The following is a 27447-nucleotide window of genomic DNA, read 5'->3' on the forward strand; positions in this document are numbered from 1 at the left end:
TGCCAGCGAAAATGCCACTGAGAGATTGAATTCAGGTCTTCATTCAAACTATTTCTCATTAATTCCAAATTGCCCAGTCTTTTAAAGGTTGGGAAATGAAGCTGGAGACCCTGTCTGAGCTCAGAAAGACACAATAAAATTTAGCGCCTGCCGTTCACATTCTCAAGAGAACTTAAGATTTGATCGTTTACGTCGTAGTTGTGCATAGGTGGTGAAGAAATTGACAGAAAGTGTGATGCACTCACAAAGCTGTTGCTTTACTTATTTAACTTGTAGCTTTTTCTACCTTCTCGTTGCCGTAATATAAAGAGATTCGGGGGAGAGCATGATAACAGACTAGTTTTCTTATTTTTGTAATTAAAATAATTTAAAGTAAATGATTAAAAGTAAATGATGTCCCTGTTCTTGTAGCGGTTCCCCTTCACATATTTTAAACTGTCGCGTGTCTAGCTGACCTGATCTGTCAATCAAATCGTACTTTTGAATGGTTTCCTCTCTGATTTTGTTGAGATCACTTCGTGTGTATATATTAAAACAATTATTCTTTTCAATCTCGGTGAATAGTGGCTTTAGGAATATTAACCTCGCCACTTCGTGGCTCGGTAAATATTTTGCCACTATTCACCTCGAATTCAAAGAATAATTGTTAAATATAGCCCTTGAAAAATGTAAAAAAATAAGATGTGGCTTAAATTATTCTGGCACAAGGTTTTTGTCCACTGAACATTGAAATTGCTCAATTTTCTGATGGATTCCATCTTAACTTGTTTTGGAATGATTGCCTTTGCACGGCAATTGTGCTTTTTAAGGAAGATTACCTTCACTTTTCTTTCAAAATGGAAGTAATGTCTACAGACATGTTTGTTCAGACTAACCACTATGTTAAGAAAGGAATTTACTGTTACTATTGCCTTTCTTTATATTACATTGTACATTTTCATAAACATTTTCCCCTCCAAATGTTGAACTAACAGTATTACGGGTCTTTCCTTACTAGCTAGCACATGAAAAAATAACAGATTCCCATTTTTGGATATTTTAGGGTATTTAAAGAATACCCACGAAAATCTCAAATTTGGAAGAGTGAGACAAGTCCCAACCGGGGAACTTGGTTGGGAATTGCCCAGTAGGGACTTGTCTCATTTTGCCAAATTTGGGATTTTTATGGGTATTCTTTAAATACCTTAAAATATCCAAAAATGGGAATCTGTTATTTTTTCCTGTGTAGGGAACAGTGTCAAATACTTGTGTGAAGTCTGGTGTCCAATTTTAAATTGACGGTAGACTTTAAGATTCTCTATGTTCTCAGCTATAGGACAAAAAAACGTGTTCAACTTCCTTCAAAGTTTCCGCAAAATTTAAAACCTGGTGTCTTTGACTAATTTTTATTATATCGATAGAGGATTTAACTGGAAGACAATGCCAGAAGCACTAGCCAAATGCCTTTTACATGTAAACAGTGTGGAAAGTATTTTAGCGAAGCGGGACACCTAAGAAGTGATGAAAGAGTTCACACTGGGGAAAAGCCTTACCAATGTAAACAGTGTGGCAAATGTTTTAGTGGCACAGGACACCTGAAAGAACATGAACGAGTCCACACTGGGGAGAAGCCTTATGAATGTAAACAGTGCAATAAGTGTTTTTACCAAGCAGGAAACCTTAGGAGACATTTAAGAGTTCACAGTGGGGAGAAGCCTTATAAATGTAAACAGTGTGACAAATGTTTTACTGCAACAGGAAACCTAAGGCGACACGAAAGAGTTCACACTGAGGAAAAGCCTTACAAATGTAAACAGTGTGACAAATGTTTTAGCCATGTATGTAGCCAAAGGAGACATAAAAAAGTTCGCAATATGGAAAAGCCTTACAAATGTAAACAATGTGACAAATGTTTTAGTCAAGCAGGAGACCTAAGAAGACATGAAAGAGTTCACACTGGGGTTAAGCCTTATGAATGTAAACAGTGTGACAAGTGTTTTAGGCAAGTAGGAAGCCTAAGAAGTCATGAGAGAGTTCACACTGGGGAAAGACCTTACAAATGTAAACAGTGTGGCAAGCGCTTTACTCGCGTATCAATCCTAAGGAGACATGAAAGAGTTCACACTGGGGAAAAGCCTTATGAATGCAAACAGTGTGACAAATGTTTTAGTCAGGCAGGAGACCTAAAGAGACATCAAAGAGTTCACACTGGGGAAAAGCCTTACAAATGTAAACAGTGTGAGAAGTGTTTTAACCACGTAGCAAGCCTAAGCAGTCATGAAAGAGTTCACACTGGGGAAAAGCCTTATGAATGTAAACAGTGTGGCAAGTGCTTTACTCAGGTATCAAACCTAAGGACACATGAAAGAGTTCACACTGGGGAAAAGCCTTATGAATGTAAACAGTGTGACAAATGTTTTAGAGAAGTAAAAGAGCTAAGGAGACATGAAAGAGTTCACACTGGGGAAAAGCCTTATGAATGTAAACAGTGTGGCAAGTGCTTTACTCGCGTATCAAACCTAAGGGCACATGAAAGAGTTCACACTGGGGAAAAGCCTTACGAATGTAAAAAGTGTGACAAGTGTTTTCGCCAAGTAGCAACCCTAAGGAATCATGAAAGAATTCACACTGGGGAAAAACCTTTTGAATGTAAAGAGTGTGGCAAGTGCTTTACTCGCGTATCAACCCTAAGGAGTCACGAAAGAGTTCACTCTGGGGAAAAATTCGTACGAATTTAAATAGTGTGGCAAGTGTTTTAGCCAGGTAGGAAACCTAAGGACGCATGAAAGAGTTCACTCTGGGGAAAAATTCGTATGAATTTAAACAGTGTGACCAGTGTTTTAGTCAGGTAGGAAACCTAAGAAATCCTGAAAGATTTCAATTTGGGAAAAACCTTATGAATGTAAACCGTGTGGCAAGTGTTTTACTCGCATATCATTCCTAAGGAGACATGAAAGAGTTCACACAGGGGAAAAATCCTTACGAATTTAAACAGTGTGCCGGGCGAGTGTTGTATCCAAAACCAAAGCCCAAGTGATCGTGAAAGATTTCACACTGAGGAAAAACGAAATTCATACTAATACTTTACGATACCTGAGGAATTATAAGGAGTTAACACTCAAGAAAAACCGTTTGAATGTAAACAATGTGGCAAGTGCTTTAGCTAAGCAGAAAACCTGAGGAAACAAGAACGAGTTCATACTAGAGAGAAGCCTCCTTAACATTAACAGTGGGGCGAGTGTTTTAACCAAATCCAAAGTAATCGTAAAAGTGTTCACACAGAGGAACAGCCTTTAATAGGAATGAGAAATTTCTAGCAAGTGTTTTACAGAAAGCGGAAAACTTGGAAGACATGAAGGAATGCATACTTCAAAAAGGTCACGTAAATAGTCTCACAGTACTGTGGGGAAAGTCTGTCATATTCTTTGGATGAAGAAGTTGATGTTAGTGTACCACGATTTACACCTTTTGACCTTCATTACCTGGAAAAAAGATTTAATTAGTTAACATGATAATATTATACATTTTAATTGATGGATAAACAGTTTAGCCAAGAAAGCAAGCATTTAATTAGGTTTTTGCATCAAGAAGAACAATCATTAAAGCCAATTTGTATAGCGTTTTATCGAAAACAACATCCTTTAGTGCGAATGAAGTTTCATTGGGTGAATGTTCGTTTATTAGAATAGAATATCAATATTTTTTATGAGGCATTACGTTGGTATTATCGCGTTGAATTTAGAGGGGCAGCGCACTTTAATTCGGCAGCGAATCCCACAATATACCTGCAGTAGTTGCGCGTATAGTGCGTTGCAATCATTTCGTTAAGTTCCAGGGGCGGATCCAGGATTTTTTTTTAGGAGGAGGTGCACTCGTCTCTTGCTCTACTTCAACACCAATAAACCACATAGTTTTTTTTTTTTGCAGAATACCAGTTGTATTAGAAAACCGCAGGTCATCTCAGCGGGGGTGGGGGGGGGGGGGTGCGCACCCCCTGCATTCTCCCCCTAGATCCGCCCCTGGGTTCGTACGGTGTACATACCGGAACTCACGCCTTTTAAGACTTTTGAAGATTTTAAGAAGTATTCCGTTGCGTTAATGCCCTGCAATACCCCGGAACATTGACAGGCAGCCGAAACTCCTGAGATACAAAAAAATACGAAAAATCTCACATACAAAATCATCAATGAATCAATTTGTTTTATCTGTAACGGAAAAAATTAAAGATGTAGATTGGGTCAGATTGACGAAGGATGGGGTGTGTTACCGAGAGTTTCAAACCTTGTTTAAAGCAAAATCGGTTTAATTTGCCTCCTTTTTAAGACAACAGACCTTTTTCCGTGCCTGATTCTCTAGCATTCTTAAATACAAAAAGATGTTACCACGGCGCACCGTCGTTGTTCACATCCTCTTTAAGGCCTTCAATGCAACAGACAGGTGGTATAAATAAACCACCCTGTTTGGCACGCTAAATAGTGGTAGTGGTATTGTATTCCTGTTACAAGACTCAAGATCCTAAAACCATACCCTGTTGGATGGTATATACCCGTTTGAGACAAATAAGAGAGTGCCATGGTGCTCCGCTGCGAGAGCCCCACTAGGATCTTTGTAGGTCGTTTTAGTGAGTCGTCATTCTGACTCAATCTCCGTTTTGCCAGGTACAGATAAAGCATACAATATTTATTGATTCATTTATGATATATGAGATCTTCATGTGTTTTGTGTCTTTTCTTTGTCTTTTTTTTATCATTAAAGGGTGTTACATGCAGGGTTTTATGGGTTTGTTCCGCGTTCTTTCATCATTTCTGTTATTTTCGGTTCTTTACGTACTGTTTAAAAAAACGAGCAGAAGTGTCGCCTCGAGTTTTTAAACCTGATAATACAGGACTATACGAATTTTTTGAACAGCTTCAACATATCCGAAATAGATGTACTCATTCTAGCCCTTATATTTAGATTTGGGCTTATTTTGGTCTAAAAACTGATTGGACGTAAAGTGTAGCGGTGTCTGTATCAGATATAAAGATGTTCATTCAACATAAATATTTCTTTTTTTTTTAATGAATTATTAATGAGTTTCAGAAAGTTTTGTTAAGTGTAATCTTCACTACGTTTCGTTTCTTATGAATAGCCTTTTTTTTTTCAACTCAATTTTGTATTAAGTAATTAAAACATCAACAACGTTAGTCATAATTTTTAGTACATCTCATTTCCATAACCACACGATACGACGTTTCATGGACGACTTTGAACGCATCAAGCTAAAAAGACAAACTTCTTTTTCTGAACTGCAATCCTTTAAGAATTCAACTCCAGGAAATTCGCAAGGCTTTCCTTTCTTTTGAAACATTTCTGAATTGTATAGAAAGCTTTGTTTTCATCAAATCAAGGTTCCGTTCCACAAGGCCGTTTATCCTGTAACTTTTGGAAACATTTCAGGTAATCGGGAAATTGTTTTGCAGGTCGTCTGGACAAAAAAGACAACACAATTACCTGGTATATGAAGGTCCTTTGACTTCATTTAAATATTTGAGGGCCTTGGATTCTTATCAAGGCCTTATGATATCTGTTTGGGTTGAAGATAATCGATAGGATTTTTGAAACGGAAGGTTGATGCAATTAATAACGCTCTTTCAAGAATGAGTCAGTGGTTAATCTGGCTAAAAAACTTTAATGCAGGGACATATATTAAGCTTTAAAAAAGAGTAGTACTTGATTTGTTCAGTCTTCTTACGAGGAAAGTCACCTTTACAATTAAGACAAAAACAGGCTCGACTGTTTCCCTTTTTAATTAAGACTGACCTCCTCGAACGAAAAAAAACGAAGCCGAATATTAATTTAGAGGTGGCGGAGCGTTTTGAAACGTTAACGTGAGGGAGATCATCTTCCACTCAGCAAAACGCATACTCCTACTCGGGATTTTCCAAAATTCCCTTTGCGTCGTTCTTTGTTACAAGCAAACCTCTTTGCAATTTTCACAGTGTCTAGTGTGCCTGTAATCGATTTTTGACAATGCATCAGAGGCCAGTTGTTCAGCAGTCGGTCCTGCTTCATGTTCCTTCTTAGGTATTTGCGCTCTGAGGTCGCCTAAGTCACAGATATTGTCAAGTTCACCTTTGTGCTTTTCAACACCAAAACGTGGGGAGACTTCAGACCTCCTTGCTCTCCTCTTCCTGCTCCACCGTCCATGAACATTGAAAGGAACATAGAGAGCCAAAGAGAATGACGAGAATTGTTTTTGTCCATTTTATTATGGCTTGTTGCTAGGCAACTGCGGATATCAAACCGATGGAAAGAAAGATTTATGAACAAAGCGAAAATCGCACTCCGCTTGCGATCCGCGCGTGATCCGCGCGCGCTGCAGACGACAAAATCATAAACTCGCTCTACGAGAATAAATGTTAAAAATAGTCAGACCTCGAAGTGCGACCACCTTTCGGAAGCGACCATCGCCCACAAGCGACAACCTATCCAAACCGCCTAAATTTTCCGCTCAAATTACTATAATTGGAACCCTGGTAGACGACCACCTTTGGTAAGCGATCGACTCAACAATGACTGCGACTACTTTTGGGGGCGACACCCGGGCGGGGGGGGGGGGGGGGGTACTGCCATATATGGGCTATATGGGTATGTGCCGCTGTGAAGGGTATGGTTTTCATGCAGTTTACTTTAGGATAGGGTATATAAATCAGAGCGTTTGGGTCTAGAATAGGGAGTTTTCAGAGTTTTAACATTTTTCATTGTTTTTAACCTCTTGTAAGAGACCACTTGACGAATGGCCGTCATGTTCAAAAGTTGGATAGTGCTATCCACCGGATAAATCGCCATTCAAGGGATAGTATCATGAAAACTAATTGCGTTATCCACTGTAGATACTGATTTATCCAGTGGATATCGGTTTCCTCCTTTTGAACAACTGGGACCTGACTGATCTCTACGTTCGCTAAATGTACTACACTTCTCAGAGAGCATACGAAGAACTTTTATTGACAGCACGGAGATTAACACATCGAAAATTGCATGCATCAAATTCTCCTTCAAAAAATATAGTTGTCGGGACCTCTAGTCGGAAAAGAGCCCCCGTGGTTCTATTCTTGTAAGCCAGCACCTTCCGTCACATCCTCGGAGACCCAGGGCCAGATAAAGGGGGCGAGGGAAAGTCTAAACGGGCGGAAAGAAGAAAAGTAAAGAACTGCGAGAAGAGCCCCTGGGGACAATGGTCAGAAAACTGGTGTTTTTCTGGCACCAATCAGAAGCAAGAACGGCGGCGATCGTTTGGAACTGGTCTGGTAAGACATTGTCCCCAGGGGCTCTTCTCGCCGTTCTTTACTTTTCTTCGCGCCACATTTTTCCGCCCGTTTAGACTTTCCCTCGTCCCCACTATCTGCCTCTGGGTCTCCGAGGATGCTTCCGTCAGCGACCACTGAGTTTTCACTTTACAAGAGGTTCGACTATTCGCGCAAAAGGATCACACAACCGCTATGGATTCACCGTGAGTGAAAAACAGAAATGGAAAAGAAAGTAAGAAAAAAAAGAATAATCGACGGAACTATCTGCTTTGGGTCTGCCCCACACCGGCAACTGACCCCACATAGGGTCCTGATATAGAGTTTGTTCTTTGGGCTCTAACCAGGCCCCTGTCGTTGTTAGACCAAGATGGCGGCCACCACTTTTGGAACGCGTACTTTTGGATAACCTTCTCTTGCGGCTTCGCTTGCTGTTTCATCTTATCTTACTCGTCTGATTTAATCAACACAGCGAAATCTTGTTACTTAAGGTAGGGAAGCTTTTAATATGCTAGTAATACGTCACACTGAAAAAATTAGCTTCTCACGAAGCGTAGCTTCAGACTGATGTCCCTTTCGTGAGTTGGCATTCTTGGTAAGCCGTGAGTTTTTAGCCGCTTAGAATCTAAATTGAACACCTTAGAGCATAACTTGATGAAAAGTAATCTGTTAGTGGCTTGTACTGCTTCATCTATGAGGATATCTAGGAAACGGCGACCTATAGAACCACAGGGCAACCAGACAATGTGTGTGTGTAACCGATTGTTTTTTTGATACCCTGCGTAGCAGGCGCTTGGAAGTAGTGGGCGCCCGTTCTTTGTTGGGCCTGGTACACAGGCTAGTTATTTTATAGTAAATGTACTGGATTTACATTTGCTTCACCTAGAACAATATATTGCTAAGTATGTATCAATGTTGAATAAATGTTGAATTGCCTTACCTGTGGTATATCGTCGTCCTGTTGCCTCAAAAGCGGTTTTTTGAGCGATTGGATGTCATTAAACAATAAACATTTACAAAGTCTTCTTTAAATCAGTTATTATTTAACCATTTGGTTAACAACATCCACTTAAAAAGAGACAGTCAGCGGGACGGTTTCCCACTGGCGGTTTCCGGGGGAAAACCGCTCGAGAGCTGGAGCCCTTTCAAAACAAGGATTTGTCTCTTGTTCTTCTATTATTAGGAACAGTAAACAGGAAACTCAACATCCTTCAAAATCACTCAAAGAACCACATATTATTTGAGCCAAAGGACGACGATATACCACAGGTAAGGTAATTCAACGTTTTTTTAACATTGATTTATATACATACATAGCGATATATCGTTATAGGTGAAGCAAATGGTGAGTCCAGTACATTTACTATAAAAAAAACAATCGGTTACACACATACATTGTGTGGGCGCCCTGTGATAGAACAAAAACCTGGAAGCCAGATAATGAAAACTACAGTAATGGGAGATTTTACAGTTGTAGGCTTAGTGCAGTAACCTTTGTGTGAACGTGAAGCTGAGCATAGTTAGTGGAGAGGACTAACTATGGGCTGAAGTTGACCTTGTTTTGATACGAAACTCCATCTTTTTCAAATGTAAATTGTCTTCTTTTAAAGTGTCTTCGTCAAGACACCTAGAGTAGTCAATTGCTAAAAATCGGTAGCAATCAAGTGATCTTTAGTGATCGAAAACCAAAATTGGTGAAAATCAATTAACGAAATTGCTGTATCAAATCGATGTTATTGTTTTTTCGTGATTTACAGGATTTATAACGGAAGTCTGCCATTGTTGTTTTTGGCATGAGTTAGTACTGGTGAGAAAACACATCCAGGAGTAATAACTGATCAGCAAACATGAAACTGAGAAATGTGAAGACTATCAGACACACAACTTTATTCCTAAAACCCTTTATCTTGTACATAATAACAAAAACAGTTCCTTTTAATTACATTTAGTTCTTGCAAGCAAGTATTGTGAAAAATACAACCTTAGATATAGATTCCCTAGCCTGAAATTCAGATGTTCCTTAAGGTTGTCTGGGGGCAGGCTAAATGATGTTTCCTTGAAAGATTTTCACTCTTTTCCATTATCAATCAATAAAAAAAACATGGTGGCAGATCTAAATCGTGAAAAACTGGACTCCTACAAACCTTGCCAATATCAGCCATCAGACGAAGATTTTAAACCTGGTTTTCAGTAAAGAAGAGATAAGATTTTCTTAAAGATTTCTTTAAAAAGTAATAAATGTTTGATCCTTTGACTCTCAATTGCAACCCAATTGTCCATGAATTTACTGTTTGGATGAATTCATTTTTCATTTTTTGATGAACAGATGTATCTCCCGATATAAATAGATAAAATCAGTAAATTTAAATCAAGATAAATCAATGAACAAAACGAGTGTGTCAGCAATTTCTACTGATTGATAGATACAATCGATTTCAATCAAATCAGATTTACCGATTTTTATCAGTTGACTTCTCCAGGAAGACAAAATGCAAGGGGTGGCTGGTCTTGGCTCTTTTGAGCATTTCCTTTAATCCCTTTCTTGTAGGAAATGATAGGTGGTTCTTTTAAAAATTTGGCATGAAAGTAGAGGTTTGTTTTGTATAAGATTCCCTGTTTTCAATAATTTGTTATTGTGTCATGGTAGGCTTTTTTTTCTCGTTGTTGTTTTGTTTCAGGAGTGTTGACTTTCTTTATGTGAATTTGATTTCTGATAACAGTTTCATGTACATCTACACTCATAACTTGCAAGATCCTGAATAAGGACGTTTCACAAATTGTGACCAAAAAAAGATATTAATAAATTAATAAACAAATGAAAATAACAGTATGTAAATATCAAAGGACAGTCTACTCATGCATTAGGGCAGAACCTAGTGTTTTTTTTCAAACAGTGAATTGAGTTTGATTTTATAATGTTCACATGCAAACTCTTCCAATCTTTTATCCTTCTTGGCAAAAAGCTGAACTTGTATGCATCACTTGTTGCTTGGAGTGGAGTAAACTTAAGTGGATGGGAGTGGTGGGTCTGTTGGAGTTACTGGTGATGGACATAGGTCGAAACAGTAGTTTTTCTCTCAAAGTGTGTGGGTAGCCTCTATCCATCTTTAAGCACTTTCTTGAAAGTTGAAATATTTACCTCAAAGGTTTTTTTGCTGAAGAATTTGTTTGTAGGCTTCTCAAGGCTTCTTTGACAAATCCATTATTAAAAATTGGTGGGTGACAAATGGTGAAATTTGTAAACTAGTTTCTGTTTGTTTAAATGTGTATCAAGGATAATAATTGTAGGATAGTTTTAATGTTAGATCTTGGTTCCATAGGGAAAAATATCATCTATATAATACTTCCAAACCACTGGCTTTTAAAGATGGTTTTGCTCAGATTTTTTAATATTTGGGTCGTTAGGTAGGTCTATTTATTGAACTGGAAAGAATTTTGTTCAAGGATTAATCTATAAATTTTCTGCAGGTATTAAATGTGTAGTAGCTTTAATGAGAAGGGAAATCTGAAATGTGCAGTTCCAAAAATATCCATACCCCCCATGATGGGCACTTTTTTAAACTCCCCCCTGGAATTTCCATTTCAGGGGGTGCTTGTCATATCCCCCACCCCCTGTAATTTCTTTAATTTTCCAACTTGGTTGGATACCCCCTGGAAAGAATACTTTCCTCAAAAATGCTGTTCCACTATACATTTATGTGATAGATAATTGTTTCTGTGATAGAGAGAAAACCGCTGACATATCGCGACGCCAGCAACACTTTTCCTTCAAAATGACGTCTGAGAAACAAGTGCAGAAATTCCATACCGATGGCGCATCACTACCCAGATCTGGGTAGTGCTTCTTACTGGTTGAAACAAATTTCCCATTCGGCACAACCAATCAGAAGCAGTATGGGATTTCTATGCTCATTTCTCAAACGTCATTTTGCAGGGAAACTGTTGGTGGTGTCACGAAATATCAGCTGTTTTCTCAGGCTACGATAAAGTGAAATTTTTTTTAAAATTTATGTTAATACAGTGTCTTGATTTAATTATTGCCTTGTAAAGGTCTTTCTTAAGTAATTATATAGTCACTAAGAAGCTGTACAGCTGTACACGACACAAGTGATATCATCTCTCAAACCAGTGAACTTCAATTATTACTCCCTTTCAGTTAAAAACGTGTTTGAAGAAGGCTTATTAGAATATGACCACATTACATTAGGTGGGTTCACACTAGTTAACTTAAGTGTGAACGCCATTTTTTACTAAAAAGCTGAGTGCACTTCAAGTGCTTTTCAAGTACACTTCAAGTGCACTTTAGGGTCTAGTGTCAACACACCCATTGAATACCACAGTACATTGTGTAACAAAGCAACAGATAGATAACCAGAATTTTATTTATGAGCCAACAACAATCATATTACATCGACTACCGTGCAAGCTGTGAAAAAAGCACTCAGGAAAAAAGCCCCCGAAAAAAGGCTCGAGAGGTCACCTCAGACCCCCTCAGAAATTGTTTCCTTTTGGACCCACCTTTTCCCTCTGAATTTCTGTCGCCCTCCGTGAGGGGGTTTGGGGTGTGGATATTTTCTGGAACTACACAACATTAGTTCACGCATTTTATTACCTCTTATTAGAGGTTTTTAAGTTTCTTTTTGTGGGTTTTGATGAATTCCTTCACCTGTTTTTTCATGTTCTGATCAATAGGCTTGTGAAGACTATAACAGTCAATGCTGCTTAGTATTTCAAAATGCCCTCTTTAAGTCTGTCCCTTGGAGGACTAACCTGAAAAACGCTATCAACAGACGCACCAAAGAACATCACAGGTAAGTCCTTGAAATGGACACACGTAAAAAATGCACGTCTGAAACACTAAGCAGTATTGACCATTATGTTCGGCACAACACTAAATTAGACAATATTGTAATTCCTTTATGACCTTCCTCAATTTCTGTAAGCTGTCCAAAACTGTGCTGCTTGCCTGTATAACATGGTCATATTCCGCCGGTTCTAAAGCAATTACAATGGCTTCCGGTTTATTGCCACATCAAATACAAGATTTTTGTTAACCTTCAAAGCTTTACATGGGCTAGCACCTTCCTACATAACAGAAAAGTTGCAACTCTGCAGACCATCAAGCTTGAGATCTGCTTCTAAGAAACTAAAATGGAGTAGAATGAGCAGATCTGTATGATTGTATCCAAGGCATCCAAGCGTCTGTGTTCTATTTAGAGGTGGCGTCAGTGCTGCTGATCTTGTTGTTATCTTCTTCATAACTCTACAGGGGCCATTTTTTGTATATGAGTTAAGACATTAAGTAATGACTTCAGCCCAGAATTAACCTAAAACAGCAATATCCTTGTGTGTGCATGGCAAGAATTGACTAATATTATTAATATTATTATATTGATTATTATCTTACTAATATTATTATTAATATTAACTTGTTTTTGGATGATTGCTTTTGCACAGCCATTGTGACTTTTGAAACAAAGGTAATGTCGACAAAGTAAACTGTTTGAGACATTAAACCCCATGTGGGAGACATGTTTGGTCTGACTAACCACTATGTTTTTATTATTATTATTATTATTTTATTATTATTTTTATTTAAAAAAAACCACTATGTTAAGAAAGGAGTGCAATGTAATGGCTTTCTTTATATTACATTTTAGTAAAATCCTACTAGTGGTCTATTATCTATGCTGTGTTCTGATTGGTTGAGCTACTACTAAACCATATGTTATAGCCTACTAGTAGCGAAAAGCACGGGCTTTTTGGCGGCAAAAAAGGATTAAAGTCTAGCTTTTAACTAGCTAAAATTTTTTATTCTCGATATTTTTGATATTAACATTTTCCCTTTTACATAAAAAGTAAACAATGTTGAACAAATGGTGTTACAGATCTTTCCCTGCTAACAAGGCATGAGAAGCCTTTCCTCGTTAGAAATGTGTACTATTTAATGAAGCACAGAGAACGTTCAGATAAATCAGCAAGTAAGCAAAAGATACACGTCACCTTCATTAGTGTATGCTCTTTCTTGGTATGGTGTCCAATTTTATATTTGATGATGGTCTTTCAGATCCTGTAATTTCTCAGCTATAGGATATGTCCTAAAACAGCGTGTTAAACTTCCTGCAAAGTTTCCGCAATGTCCAACTTTTATTATATTGATAGGAAACTTAACCAGAAGACGATACCAGAAGCACTAGCCAAATGTCTTTTACGTGTAAACATTGTGGCAAGTGTTTTAGTGAAGCAAGACACCTAAGGAGACATGAAAGAGTTCACACTGGGAAAAAGCCATATGACTGTAAATACTGTGACAAAAGTTTTAGTGGTCCAGAACACCTGAGAGAACATGAACGAGTCCACACTGGTGAGAAGCCTTATGAATGTAAACAATGTGGCAAGTGTTTTAGCAAAGCAGGAACACTTAGGGCACATGAACGAGTTCACACTGGGGAAAAGCCTTACAAATGTAAACAGTGTGACAAGTGTTTTAGTGAAGCAGGAAACCTGAGGACACATGAACGAGTTCACACTGGAGAAAAGCCTTACAAATGTGAACAGTGTGACAAATGTTTTAGTAAAGCAGGAAACCTAATGAGACATGAAAGAGTTCATACTGGGGAAAAGCCTTACAAATGTAAACAGTGTGACAAATGTTTTAGTGAAGCAGCAAACCTAAGGAGACATGAAAGAGTTCATACTGGGGAAAAGCCTTATAAATGTAAGCAGTGTGACAAATGTTTTAGTGAAGCAGGAACCCTAAGGAAACATGAAAGAATTCATACTGGGGAAAAGCCTTATAAATGTAAACAGTGTGACAAATGTTTTACTGAAGCAGGCCACCTAAGGAGTCATGAAAGAGTTCATACTGCGGAAAAGCCTTACAAATGTAAACAGTGTGAGAAGTGTTTTCATCGAGTGGCAAGTCTAAGGTGTCATGAAAGAGTTCATACTACGGAAACGCGTTATGAATGTAAACAGTGTGGCAAGTGCTTTACTCACTTATCTCGCCTAAGGCCTCATGAACGAGTTCACACTGGAGAAAAGCCTTACGAATGTGAACAGTGTAATAAGTGTTTTTCCATAGCACGAAACCTTAGGAGACATGAACGCGTTCACACTGGGGAAAAGCCCTATAAATGTAAACAGTGTGGGAAGTGCTTTACTCAGCTATCAAACCTAAGGAGCCATGAAAGAGTTCACACTGGGGAAAAGCCTTACAAATGTAAACAATGTGACAAATGTTTTAGTGAAACTAGAGACCTAAGGAGACATGAAAGAGTTCACAATGGAGTAAAGCCTTACAAATGTAAACAATGTGACAAGTGTTTTAGTCAAGCTGGCGACTTAAGGAGCCATGAAAGAGTTCACACTGGGGAAAAGCCTTACAAATGTAAACAATGTGACAAATGTTTTAGTGAAACTAGAGACCTAAGGAGACATGAAAGAGTTCACAATGGAGTAAAGCCTTACAAATGTAAACAATTTGACAAGTGTTTTAGTCAAGCTGGCGACCTAAGGAGCCATGAAAGAGTTCACACTGGGGAAAAGCCTTACGAATGTAAACAATGTGACAAATGTTTTAGTGAAACTAGAGACCTAAGGAGACATGAAAGAGTTCACACTGGAGTAAAGCCTTACAAATGTAAACAATGTGACAAGTGTTTTAGTCAAGCTGGCGACTTAAGGAGCCATGAAAGAGTTCACACTGGGGAAAAGCCTTACGAATGTAAACAATGTAATAAGTGTTTTTACATAGCAGGAAACCTTAGGAGACACGAACGAGTTCACACTGGGGAAAAGCCCTATAAATGTAAACAGTGTGACAAGTGCTTTACTCAGCTATCAAACCTAAGGAGACATGAAATAGTTCACACTGGAGTAAAGCCTTACAAATGTAAACAATGTGACAAATGTTTCAGTGCAGCTGAAGACTTAAGGCGTCATGCAAGAGTTCACAATGGGGAAAAGCCTTATGAATGTAAACAGTGTGGCAAGAGCTTTACTTGCGTATCAAACCTACGGAGTCATAAAAGAGTTCACTCTGGGGAAAAGCCTTACGAATGTAAAGAGTGTGGCAAGTGCTTTACTCAGGTATCAAACCTAAGGACACATGAAAGAGTTCACAGTGGAGTAAAGTCTTACGAATGTAAACAATGTGACAAGTGTTTTACCCAGGTATCAAGCCTAAGGAGTCATGAAAGAGTTCACACTGGGGCAAAGCCTTACAAATGTAAACAATGTGAAAAGTGTTTTAGCCTATTAGCACACCTAACGAGTCACGAAAGAGTTCACACTGGGGAAAGGCCTTATGAATGTAAACAGTGTGGAAAGTGCTTCACTCACATATCAAACCTAAGGGCACATGAAAGAATTCACACTGGGGAAAAACCTTATAAATGTAAACAGTGTGACAAGTGCTTTACTCAGCTATCAAACCTAAGGAGACATGAAAGAGTTCACACTGGGGAAAAGCCTTACAAATGTAAACAGTGTGACAAGTGTTTTTGCCGACTAGTAAGTCTAAGGAGTCATGAAGTAGTTCACAGTGGGGAAAACCTTATAAATGTAAACAGTGTGACAAGTGCTTTACTCAGCTATCAAACCTAAGGAGACATGAAAGAGTTCACACTGGGGAAAAGCCTTACAAATGTAAACAGTGTGACAAGTGTTTTTGCCGACTAGTAAGTCTAAGGAGTCATGAAGTAGTTCACAGTGGGGAAAACCTTATAAATGTAAACAGTGTGGCAAGTGCTTTACTCATCTGTCAAACCTAAGGACCCACGAAAGAGATCACACTGGGGAAAAGCCTTAGGAATGTAAACAGCCTGGCAAATGTTTTAGCCAAGTAAGAAGCCTAAGGAGGCATGAACGAGTTCACACTGGAGAGATGCCTCCATAACGTTAACAGTGTAGGGAGTGTTTGATCCAAATCGAAAGCCCAAGTGATCATAAAAGTGTTCACACTGGAGGAAAAGCCTTAATAACGAGAAATTCATAGCAACTGTTTCATAAAAAGCGGAAACCTTGGAAGACGTGAGAGAATGCACACTTCAAGAAGGTCACACAAATATTCTCACAGAGGGGAAAGTCTGTCTTATTCTTTGGCTGAAGAAGTTGATGTTAGTGCAACAAGATTTACACCTTTTGACCTTCATTACCGGGAAAAATAATTTTTTATTAACGTCATTATATTATTCATTTTAATTAATGTATAAACCGTTTAGCCAAGGAAGCAAACATTTAATTTTGCGGCAGGGTCATTAAAGGTTCTTGCTTCAAGAAGAACAATTATTAAGGCCAGTTTCTATAGCGTTTTATCGAATACATCATTCTTTAGTGCGAATGAGTTTTCATTTCCCTTGGGTGAGTGTTTATGAGAATAGAATATCAATAACAATTATTTTGTTTTGAGCATTATGTTGCCAATATCGCGTTGAATTGAGAGGGACATGCACTTCAATTGGGTAGCGAATCTCACAATGTATGTAAAACTCGTACTGCAGAAGTTGCGCGTACAGTGCGTTACAATGATTTAAGGCCTTCAGTGCAACAGACAGGTGGTACAAATAAACCACGCTGTTTAGCACGCTAAATAGTGGTAGTGGTATTGTATACCTGTTAAGACTCAAGATCGTAATACCATACCGTGTTGGATGGCACATACCGGTTTGAGACAAATAAAAGAGTGCCTCTTTCGGGACTAAGAAAACCAAATTTTCTTACCCATGGTGCTCCGCTGCAAAAGCTTCACTAAAATCTTTGTAGGTCGTTTTAGTGAGTCATCATTCTGACTCAATCTCCGTTTTTCCAATTACAGATAAAGCATACAATATTTATTGATTCATTTATGATATTTGAGATCTTCATGTGTTTTGTGACCTTTCTTTGTCTATTTTTTATATATTTAAGGGTGTTTCGGGGTTTTATGGGTTTGTTCCGCGTTCTTTCATCATTTCTGTTATTTTCGGTTCTTTACGTACTGTTTAAAAAACGAGCAGAAGTGTCGCCTCGAGTTTTTAAACCTGATAATACAGGACTACGAATTTTTGGAACGGCTTCAACTTATCTAATATAGATAAACTCATTCTTGCCCCTATATTTAGATTTAGGGTGATTTTAGTCCAAAAAAAGTTGGACGCAAAGTGTAGCGGTGTTTTTATCAGATGTAAAGATGCTCATTATAAACGTTAATTTCTTTTTAATTCTTTTTTTTATAAATTATTAGGCCATCTTCTTTTTTTGTCCGTTTACCGTCGTCTGACTGACCTAAATTTTTGGCATTTTCAAAAAAAAAGTAACAACGTAGTTACACCATTTTTCACTTGAAATAATTCCTTTAATCTGAAAAATGAGCATAGTAACTAACAGCATAGAGAAAAACAGGAACAAGAACAGGAACATTTTTCACAGTATATTGTACATTTTTTTAATGTTAACTTTTAACGTCGTTCTGGGGTACCAGGGCCTTGTATTCCGAGACTTCTTGTGATTTTTTTGTTGTTTTTTTTTTTCAAACGGACCAACCGATCCAATATCAGGAAACGTATTCGATGGTAAACGAAGAAAAAAAAGGGGATGGCCTTAGCGAGTTTTAGAAAGTTTAGTTAAGTATAATCTTCAGTACGTTTGGTTACTTATAAATAGTCAGTTGTGTTTTCAACTCAAATTTGTATTAAGTAATTAAAACATCAACTTCGTTGGTCATAATTTTTAGTTTATCTTCTTTCCGTAACCGCACGATCTGACCATCAAGCTTTAAAAACATTTACGTTTAATGGACGACTTTACTGCGCTTTTCACAAACATGCGAACTCTAAAGTTCAAAAGCCGCCTTCGCAATTGCGTTTTTCGCTGCCGTCAATCATAATTACGATCACAAGCAACGAACCATGAAACACAGAAACACATAAAACGGATCGAAATCCACCAATCACAAATCACAAACCTTGACCTCTTGAACCCGTTAAAGTAAAGTTTTGTTTCCTAAGAGGTCCGTTAAGATGATTGACGGCAGCGAAAAACGCAATCGTCAGTTGGCTTTTGAACTTCAGAATTCGCATGTTTGTGAAAAGCGCAGTAAACGCATGAAGACAAATTTGCCTTTCTTTTTCTGAACTGCAATTCTTTTTAAAGAATTCAACTCCAACAACTTGTCTTTGAAACATTTCTGAATTGTATAGAAAGTTTTGTTTTCATTAAATCAAGGTGCCTTTTCAGCCTCCGATTTTGTTGCGAAACGTCAGGTAATCGTCAGGTTTGACTCCTCGAACGAAACAAAAAGAAAGCCGAATATTTATTCAGAGGCGGCAGAGCGTTTTGAAACGAGGGGGAGGGTGGGGGGTCGCTCATCTTCCACTCAGTCATACGCATACCCATACTCGGATTTTCCAATATTCCCTTTGCGTCGTTCGTTGTCACAAGCAAACCTCTTTGCAATCTTCACAGTGTCTATTGGTCCGTAATCGATCTGGGACAATGCATTAGTAGGTAAGCAAGTGGCCTATGTCACAGGTTCCAAAACATGGGGGGCTACGGAGCAACTGTACCCCCTCCCCTTCCTGGTCTTCCGTTCATGTACATTCAAAGGGGCATAGAGAGTCAAAGCTCTGTATTACATAGTTGTTCAAGACAGAGGACAAGATACATGCTGTTTTTCTTAATTAAAAGTCATTTGTTGGTAATTGCAGTTACTTTTGTATACTTGTAGCAGATGCAATATCCTATTCATAATTAAGACAGACTCGCAAGAAATTATATAATCTGTTTAGGATGAGTCACGCGAAATTATATAAACTCTTTAGCACACGGCGGGGACGAAAAACTATACCCTGGCAAGCGGCACATCCCCGTATATGGGAGTATCCTCACCCAGGATGCATCGTCCCTATCTTCATAACCGGGGTGGTAAGCTGTGGTAAGCGTTTCCAGTCGACCGGGGCAACAAACCACTGCAGTTTTCCGAAGAAAATGATCAGGGGCACCCAACCACGGTTTCCTCCTAAATACATTGGAGTCGTTTTTCTGGCTATCCACAGTACTTTAACATCTCTAGAAATGCATTCTAAGGGGCGCTATAAAAATTGTACCTGTTCGGTCATCCTAGGGGAACTTGAGTCTTTTCGAAATTACAAGGGCTTCAGTATTATTTTGCAGAAAATTTTAGATGCAACTTAACGTATTATGAAAGTGATAATTTTTCTGATTCCTCTCTCCATCACATTTTTGAATCCGAAAATTTTAGTTTCCTTTTTGTACGAAAAATAGCCTTACCTGGGCAGTGGAATGTTAAGAATTAAAATTCAGAAAATCGTAGGGAAATAATTAGATGGGCTCCTGACATGAATGGAACAGTCATCTAGAAAATTTAAACCGTTCTCAAGCAATAGAGAATTCTAGGCAGCATTTGCCTCTCCGAACAGATATTTTACAGAAAACAGTCGTTGGGTGTCCCTGAATTATATGCCATCTACTGTCAGATCAAAAAATGAAAAAAGAAATAAAAATTATTCTGATTATTCTGATTATTATTATTATTATGTTCTGCAAAATATCCGTTCGGAGGAGCAAATATGGCCAATAATTTGGAATGAACAGAGGCAGAACAAAGAAGGAGAAAAAACAAAAGAAAGTAGATTGTTCTCGTAGGTGAACACATGATATTGAAACATCCTTGACATCCAAATTACAAACTCATTTCCATGGTCCTCGCTCTTTTCTTCGAGGAAGGAATACTGAGAAAACTGTTTTTGACCATTTTATTGTTAGTGAACATTCTGCTTACAGTCAGTGCGACCATCTCCCATAAGCGAAAACCTATCCATCCGCCTAAATTTTCCACTCAAATTACTATAGTTGGAACCTTGGTAAACGACCACCTTTCGTAAGCGATCGACTGCGACCACTCTTTGGGGCGACAGTTTTAACGTTTTCACCGTTTTTAACCTCTTATAAGAGACCACTTAACGCATGGCCCTGCCCCAGTTGTTCAAAAGCTGGATAGCACTGCGCTATCCACCGGGCAAATCGCTATTTAGTAGATAAGAATTATGAAAACTAATTTCGTTATCCACAGTGGATAGCGGTATCCACCATTTGAACAACTGGGGCCTGACTGATGTATTGCGCTTCTCAGAGAGTATGTGAAGAACTTTTTTTGACAACATGGAGATTAACACATCGAAATTGCATGCAGCAAATTCTTCTTCAAAAGACATAGGTGTCGGGACTAGGCTGAAGTGTGTTATCTCGACACTAATATCAAGACTGGCGAAAACACACCCTTCCGTATCAGCATCTACGATAAGAGAGAGGACTTTGCATTTCGCATTGTCAACTTTCCTGATATGGCCAGCAACATTCCCGCCAATCCAGCTTACGGTGTTTATATATCTCAACTGGTGAGATATGCTAGAATTTGCACGTCCAAAGTTGACTTCATCAATAGACTCCGTGGACTTTCATTACGACTCAGACAGCAAGGCTTTGAAACCAATCTACTTCAGAAATCATTTAATAAATTCTTCAGTCGCCATGGTCTTATCGTCGAGAAGTATGGTGCAGCCCTGCGGGAGATGAGATTAGCGATCCAGGCTTGAATTGCACCATCGTATCCTTACTTTACTTATTTATTACCTAGTGTTGTATTTCAGATGTATCTCGGTACGTGTGCGCGTACAATTTTATTTTGAGCGCGCGCATTATTTGTTTATTTATTTAATTGACGTGTACATTTAGTTCGTTTATTAACGTCTTAATTTTACTTTGCGTTATTTTCCTCACTTATACATTGTCCGTGACTGTGCTCACATGGTGGGTGGCTCCTCCTAAAATGTTCTGTAATTGGTATAGGATTTAATGGAGCCGAAACCAATTGTGGAATTGCACGCATTTTAGGCATCCTACTCAGGGGGGGGTAAGCTACTTCCCATACATTCTCTTAAATGAAATTCAAACGATGTTCTCACAACTTGCAAAGCGATCAGCAAAGGTCTTGCCAGCGGATTTGTGTAGTGATCATGCGCATTACGTCAAAATCCATAGATCAACGGTCTTGAGAAGAAACAAAAAACATGGCGATCGAAGGCGGAACTGTTTCTCACGATTATATTTTGGTAATTCGCAAATTTATTGATTTTATGTCGCTTTTTAGACATAGTGTGTGGTTTTCTTTTTCTGTTAAACAATTTCCCTCTGCAGAGTTTGGAATATGCAACTTATAGCTCGATCCGTACAGCTGATAAGAACCGCCGAAGAGCTAGAGTTGAGCTATCAAGCAGTGTTTTGCTGCAAACCTTAGGAAAGTTAAAGTCGCTTCAAGGTACAGAGCTTTCAGTAGTAGTTGTGATTTGTTTATTAGGATCGTTTTGAATTTTAACTTTGGATTCAAGGTGTTGACTGATCGTAATAAACGAAGTGAAATGATGTGAAGTGTGAATGTTTATTCAGTTATGATTGTAGAGCTGTAAGCTCATATTTATAAAGCTCTCTGAATTACTTGCTTCCGATAAATTTGACACTCTCTCCAGTAATTTTTATCAGCATAAAGTTATCCTTACCCGGCAAAAACGATGTAACCTATAAATCGATCGAGCGCATTGTTGTTGGTTAAGATCTAACACGGTTTCCCCCGCAATTTCAGTACCGAAAGACAAATACGATATGCAAGAAAAACAAAGATGCATGATATTATTTTTTTCAATTTTTATTTTTTCAGTAAGCATTTCTGATTTCCTCTGCCGGTCGCTTCTTGCTTCTAAAAAGTCTAAAAATATTTACTGTGGGAAAAGTACTGCAATTTTCCGCTGACCACCACGCGGGGTGACCGCTTTGCAAGTTGTGAGAACATCGTTTCTCGGTACCAGACCTCGTCTCTTCCCCCCCCCCCCTGATCCTACTGATGAACAGTTGCGACACGTAGATATATATTTTTTAGCAACTAAGATAATTTGCAGTCTGTCTACTTTGAATAGACTGTGCTATTAAAAGTAGCATATTATGCCAGTAGCACAGCTCTTTTTTTGGCCAAATTACGGAAATTATGCTAAAACTAGTAATAGTTGACACTAAAGCTGCCCCCCTTCTGTATATTGTCGGTCAATAGTATTCTTGCTGGTTGTGTAGCTCTTTGAAATATACCGATTCATAATGAAGTCCATACAATAGGTGAGATAAATACAGGAAACGCAAGGTTCAGCTCGATTTACACAGCTTTGATCAAAACATTCTCAGTTTCGAGAAAAGTTTATTCTAAACCATAAGAAAAGATTTAATTATAAGTTGAATTTTTCACTATTTCTCTTTCACTTTTTACATTCAGTTCATTTTATATGCCGGAAAGTAAGCCTTAGAAATTAAAAGGACGTTTGATCGATCCGCGCTCGCGCATTCTAGTCTTAATTGAAACTTTATAACGGAAGGACATCTGTGAGCAGGGAATAAGTCAGCACAGAATTTGATTGTCGGCGAATTTCTGTAATTGTCCATCAATCTGCTAGTGATAAGCTAGCCGTTGTTCACTCGTCTTGCTTGTTTGGGGGGTTTGGGGCTGAGTCTTATTCCGGTCAAAGAGAGAGAAAGAGTGTCTGGCAAGGTTTCCAATATAAATCAAAGATTTGTGAACTCGTGTCTGGCAAACTCGCCAAGTGTTTATATATACACAGTTAAACGCACCTTATAACCTCATCTGCGCTTAACGAGTGTCTTTTGGTCCATAACTTTCAAAACAACTGCTCCACAAAATGTCACTGCGTAACGCAAAAGAGTATCGAAGTGTGACTGCACAATAACTGTCACAAAATCTACCTAAGCGGTCCCTTCGGGATTTTCTGTCTTTACGTCATCCTAACCATTTAAAAGTACTTATAGTTGAAATATACAGTCAAACAGTCAATATAGAAAAATCTCGATTGGCTTGAATGGGGGCCGCGAGGAATCAGTAGGTAATGATGACGTTTCTATTGTTTGAGCCCGCAAGAACGAAATGGTTAGGATGACGTAAAGACAGAAAAAATTTAACTTCTAATTAAATCTTTTCTTACGGTTTAGAATAAACTATTCTCGAAACTGAGAATGCTTTGATCAAAGCTTTTTAAATCAACCTGAAACTGTGCATGGAACCTTGCGTTTCCTGTATTTATCTCACCTATTGTAAGAAATATGTGTGAAAATCTTCCTTATGAATCGGTATATTCCAAAGAGTTACAAAACTACCGAGCAAGAATGCTATAGTGACCGACAATGCACAGAGCGCGGGGCCGGGGGCAGCTTTAGTGTCAACTATTACTAGTATATAACGGTCTCTGGTAATTGTGGCTGGTTGGGACTCGTCATTTCTCTGAGAGAGCTGTAAGGTTTCGCTCGAATCGGCTGGCATACCTGACGTCATTTTGTAGCCTTGCCTATAAGAGGTATTGGGACCGACATGGTTTGCCATGACCTTTGCCATGGGACTAGCCTCCCACGCAGACGTTCTCAGGGGTTCGTGTTCCTGCCCCATGGTACTCAAAGGGCTCCCTTTTCCCGTACACCCTAGTCCCAGGCCCCTCCCAGTAAACTGCAAATACCGCTAAAACATCGAACAACGTCAGCGTATAATTGGGATTTGGGGATCAACGTGCCTGTCAAAACCCAAAAATGTTCCGATAACTATATATCAAAAGATGCGTATTATGCTAGCAGTGCTACGTTTTAAAAAATGGGGAAAATTATGCTATTTTTCTCAAATTATGCTAAAAATTGTGCTAGCACAATCGATAAAAGCCTAGTCGGGACCTCTACTCTGAAAAGACCCCCTGTGGGTTGACTAATTTTTTTTTAAGCCAGCACCTTCCGTAAGCGCTCGTATAAGAGGGTCTCAATGGGGTTAACCGATAGGCGTAAAACGGCCAAAAATTTAGCCGATAGCCGTAAAAATTAAAAAAATTTAACCGTTAGCCGTAAATAGCGTAAAAAAGAGTTAACCGTAAAAGAAAGTGTTCCCTAGATTTGCTCCTTTTAAGGAAGGTACTAAACTCACTTATGGTTGTGTTTTTTATTTCCCGGCTATTGTGAATCCGTACGCACGTTAGGGGAAGCGCCTTTTAGGTGTTAACCAAGACCTAGGCTCCATTTCCGGCGCTTTCTTGGGGAACTAATTTTTTCCATAGCGAAAGTGTGGCTTCTTGCTGGGGATTAATATTTGCAATTTTCAGGAGGCCGTGCCCTCAAAACTCTAGTGAAACAACACGCAGAGATGTCACTGTTTGTAAAACACGTTGCCGATAAACAACAATTCGCTGTTTTTCTCGGACGCTATGGTAGACATCGCCATGCCTTGTACCTGTTCGGCGTCTTCCCACGCAATCTCCATCAAGACATTTCAGTGGCGAACTCGCTCGGACCACATGACCCGAAAGGCATCGGCCGCGCGGAATAATGCGGCCTACGGACAAGGCAACGGCAAGACAGTCGTTCCGTACAGTCCTTCGCTATCATTAAAAACACTGGACACGGAAATTTTGTTATTGACCGTTTTCACACTAGACCTAGAAATGGATCATCCGTCTGAGACTAGCCTGTGTACAGTCGCGCCCTCCCCACAGACACCTCTTCTCCGATTTTTTTCTGAGGGGAGGGGGCGGCTGTACACAGGCTATCTGGAACGGATAATCCTGTCTTCAAAAGTCAGGCGGATTGTTTATTCCAAATTAAAACTATTCCATTGCCAAATTAAGACGTATCACCTATCTGACGCGAATCATCAAACGGATAACCCGTCTCACACGAATAATCCTTCTGTAGTGTGAAAACGGCCATTTCTGTTATAATGAATGTCGCGCCCCGGTCTTGAGTTGGGCGTTCGCGTGTCTGCTTTTGCTTTTTTTCACAAAGATTATTTTTAAATTGACTGTTGACATTTCTATGTGTAAAATAATATCAGAAGTGCAATACTTTATAAAAAGTATGATCTATCAAATGTTAAAATTTTTCAAAAGAATAGCTTATTTCATCCCGAGATGATCCGAAGACCTTTATTTTGATTTAAAGATACAAAAAAATATAGGATAATTAATATTTAACTTTTTTAAACAAAAGAAGTTAATTTTCAACTTTTCCCTTAACCGTAACTGAAAAAAATTAACCGATAGCCGTAAAAGAGCCAAAATTTTAGCCGATAACCGTAAAAGCCACCACCCCATTGAGAACCTCGTATAAAGCGACCACTGAATTTTCAAAGTTTGGGTGGTCGCTCACGGGAGGTTCAACTCTTCTCGCAAAATGATCACAAAAACGCTATGGATTCACTGTGAGTGAAAAAAAAGGAAAAGAAAAGAACAAAAGGAGAGACAGACGACCGACGAAACCATCTGCTTGGGATCTGCCCCACACCGGCAATTGTCCCCTATAGGGTCCCCCTGACAGTTGTTTTCTTTGTTTCTTTACGCTCTCACCAGGCCCCTATCGGTGTAAAATCAAGATGGCGGCCAACAATGGATAAACTTCTTTTGTTGATTTCATCTTCCCTTACGCTTGTGATTTAATCAACGCAGCGAAATCTTGTCACTTAAGGTAGGAAAGCTTTAATGTGTTATTGATACGCCACGTTACAAAAATTAGTAGTAGCGTTTAGCTTTTGACGAAACGTAGCTTCAAACCGTTCTGCCGGCCGCGTGAGTTGGTTTGTTTATGAAAAAGCCGCAAGTTTTTAGCCGCTTAGAATCTAACTTGATCACCATAGAGCATAATTTGATGAAAAATAATCTGTCAGTAGCTTGTACTGCTTAATCTATAGGGATATCCGGGAAACGGCGACCTAAAACGAAAACCTGAAACCCAGATGATGAAAACTACGGTAATAGGACATTCTACAGATGTGACGTGGGCTAAGTGTGGGCTAAGCTTTTGTGTGAACGGGAGGATGAGCATAGTTAGTGGAGGGGACTAACTTTAGGCTGAGGTTGACCTTGTTTTGATACAAACTTCCATCTTTTTCAAATCTATTAAAATTTTGCTTAAAAATACTAGTTAGTTCGTAAGTGTAGTTAGTTAGTTTGTATAAGATTCCTGTTTTTGATTTCAGAGTCTGACGGTTGTTATTGTCTCATACTAGGCATTTCTTTTTCGTCCTTGTTGTTTTGTTTCAGGGGTGTTGACTCCCTAAATGTGAATTTGATTTCTGGTAACAGTTTCATCTACATCTAAATTCATAACTTGCAAGAAGATCCTGAATAGGGAAATTTCACAAACTGTGAGAAAAAAAAAAAAATTTAACATTATTAAAAACACTGGTACTGTATATAAATAATAAAGACAGTCTACTCATTCATTAGGGCAGAACTCTTTTTAAACAGTGATTTGAGTTTGATTGTATAATATCCACATGCAAACTGTTCTGATCTTTAATAGTCCTTGTCCAAAAGCTGAACTTTCATGTATCACATGTTGCTTGTCACTTGGTGGGTGACAAAAAGTGAAATGTGTGAACTGGTTTCTGTCTGTTTGAAATGTGTCTTTGCATCAAGGATAATTGTAGGATAATTTTGTTGTTGAATCTTGGTCCCATAGGAAAAAATATCATCTATGTAATATTTCCAGACAGTCGGGTTAAAGATAGTTTTGCTTAGAATTTTCATTTTAATATCTGGGTCTGTAGATAGGTCAATTTATTGAACTGTAAAGAATTTTGTTTGAGGATTAGTCTAAAATTTTTCCACAGGTATTAAATGTGTAGAATCTTTAAAGCCTGGTTTTCATATATCAGAAAAATCCCAGGCAATTGAGGATTTTTTCTGTTTCCCGGATATCCCAGATTTTGCCAACTAAAGAAAACTCGAAATCGTAGATATCCCGGATTGTCTGGGATGATTGGGGACACATCTGGAGGATCAGGAACATTTATATTTCCCCGACACATCCCAGATTTCTGCGATGATCGGTGATCATTCCTGACAAATGAAAACTCAAATTTGTTCTGTCAGGGACGTCGGCTATGGATTCCGCTCATTACCAATCTTCTAAATTGCTGCACTTCAGTCCCCCTATCATACACAAACATGGCATTGACACGGTGATAGGGACATCCCCACATTTTGGGCATCCTCATTCCCAAAACCCTAGTGATATAGGCATCCCCTGTAACCCTAACCCTAATCCAAAACGCCAAGGTAATATGAGAAAGGGATGCCCATACCACTAGAGTTTT

At 38.7% G+C, this 27447-nt stretch overlaps 1 protein-coding gene across 1 annotated transcript in view; it reads left to right on the forward strand.

Annotated features, from left to right (window-relative positions):
• Positions 1-1423: 1423 nt before the first annotated feature.
• The window catches only part of LOC140932280 (uncharacterized), a 32150-nt gene continuing 6126 nt past the window's right edge, over positions 1424-27447 (forward strand). The window contains exons 1-3 of the mRNA XM_073381902.1: positions 1424-2673; positions 13612-15782; positions 15863-16031. Of these exons, the coding sequence (XP_073238003.1) occupies positions 1440-2673; positions 13612-15782; positions 15863-16031 (3574 nt within the window). The 5' untranslated portion in view covers positions 1424-1439. The remainder of the gene's footprint in view (positions 2674-13611; positions 15783-15862; positions 16032-27447) is intronic.

Source organism: Porites lutea, chromosome 3 (genome assembly GCF_958299795.1).
Source record: "Porites lutea chromosome 3, jaPorLute2.1, whole genome shotgun sequence".
Lineage (NCBI taxonomy): Eukaryota > Metazoa > Cnidaria > Anthozoa > Scleractinia > Poritidae > Porites > Porites lutea.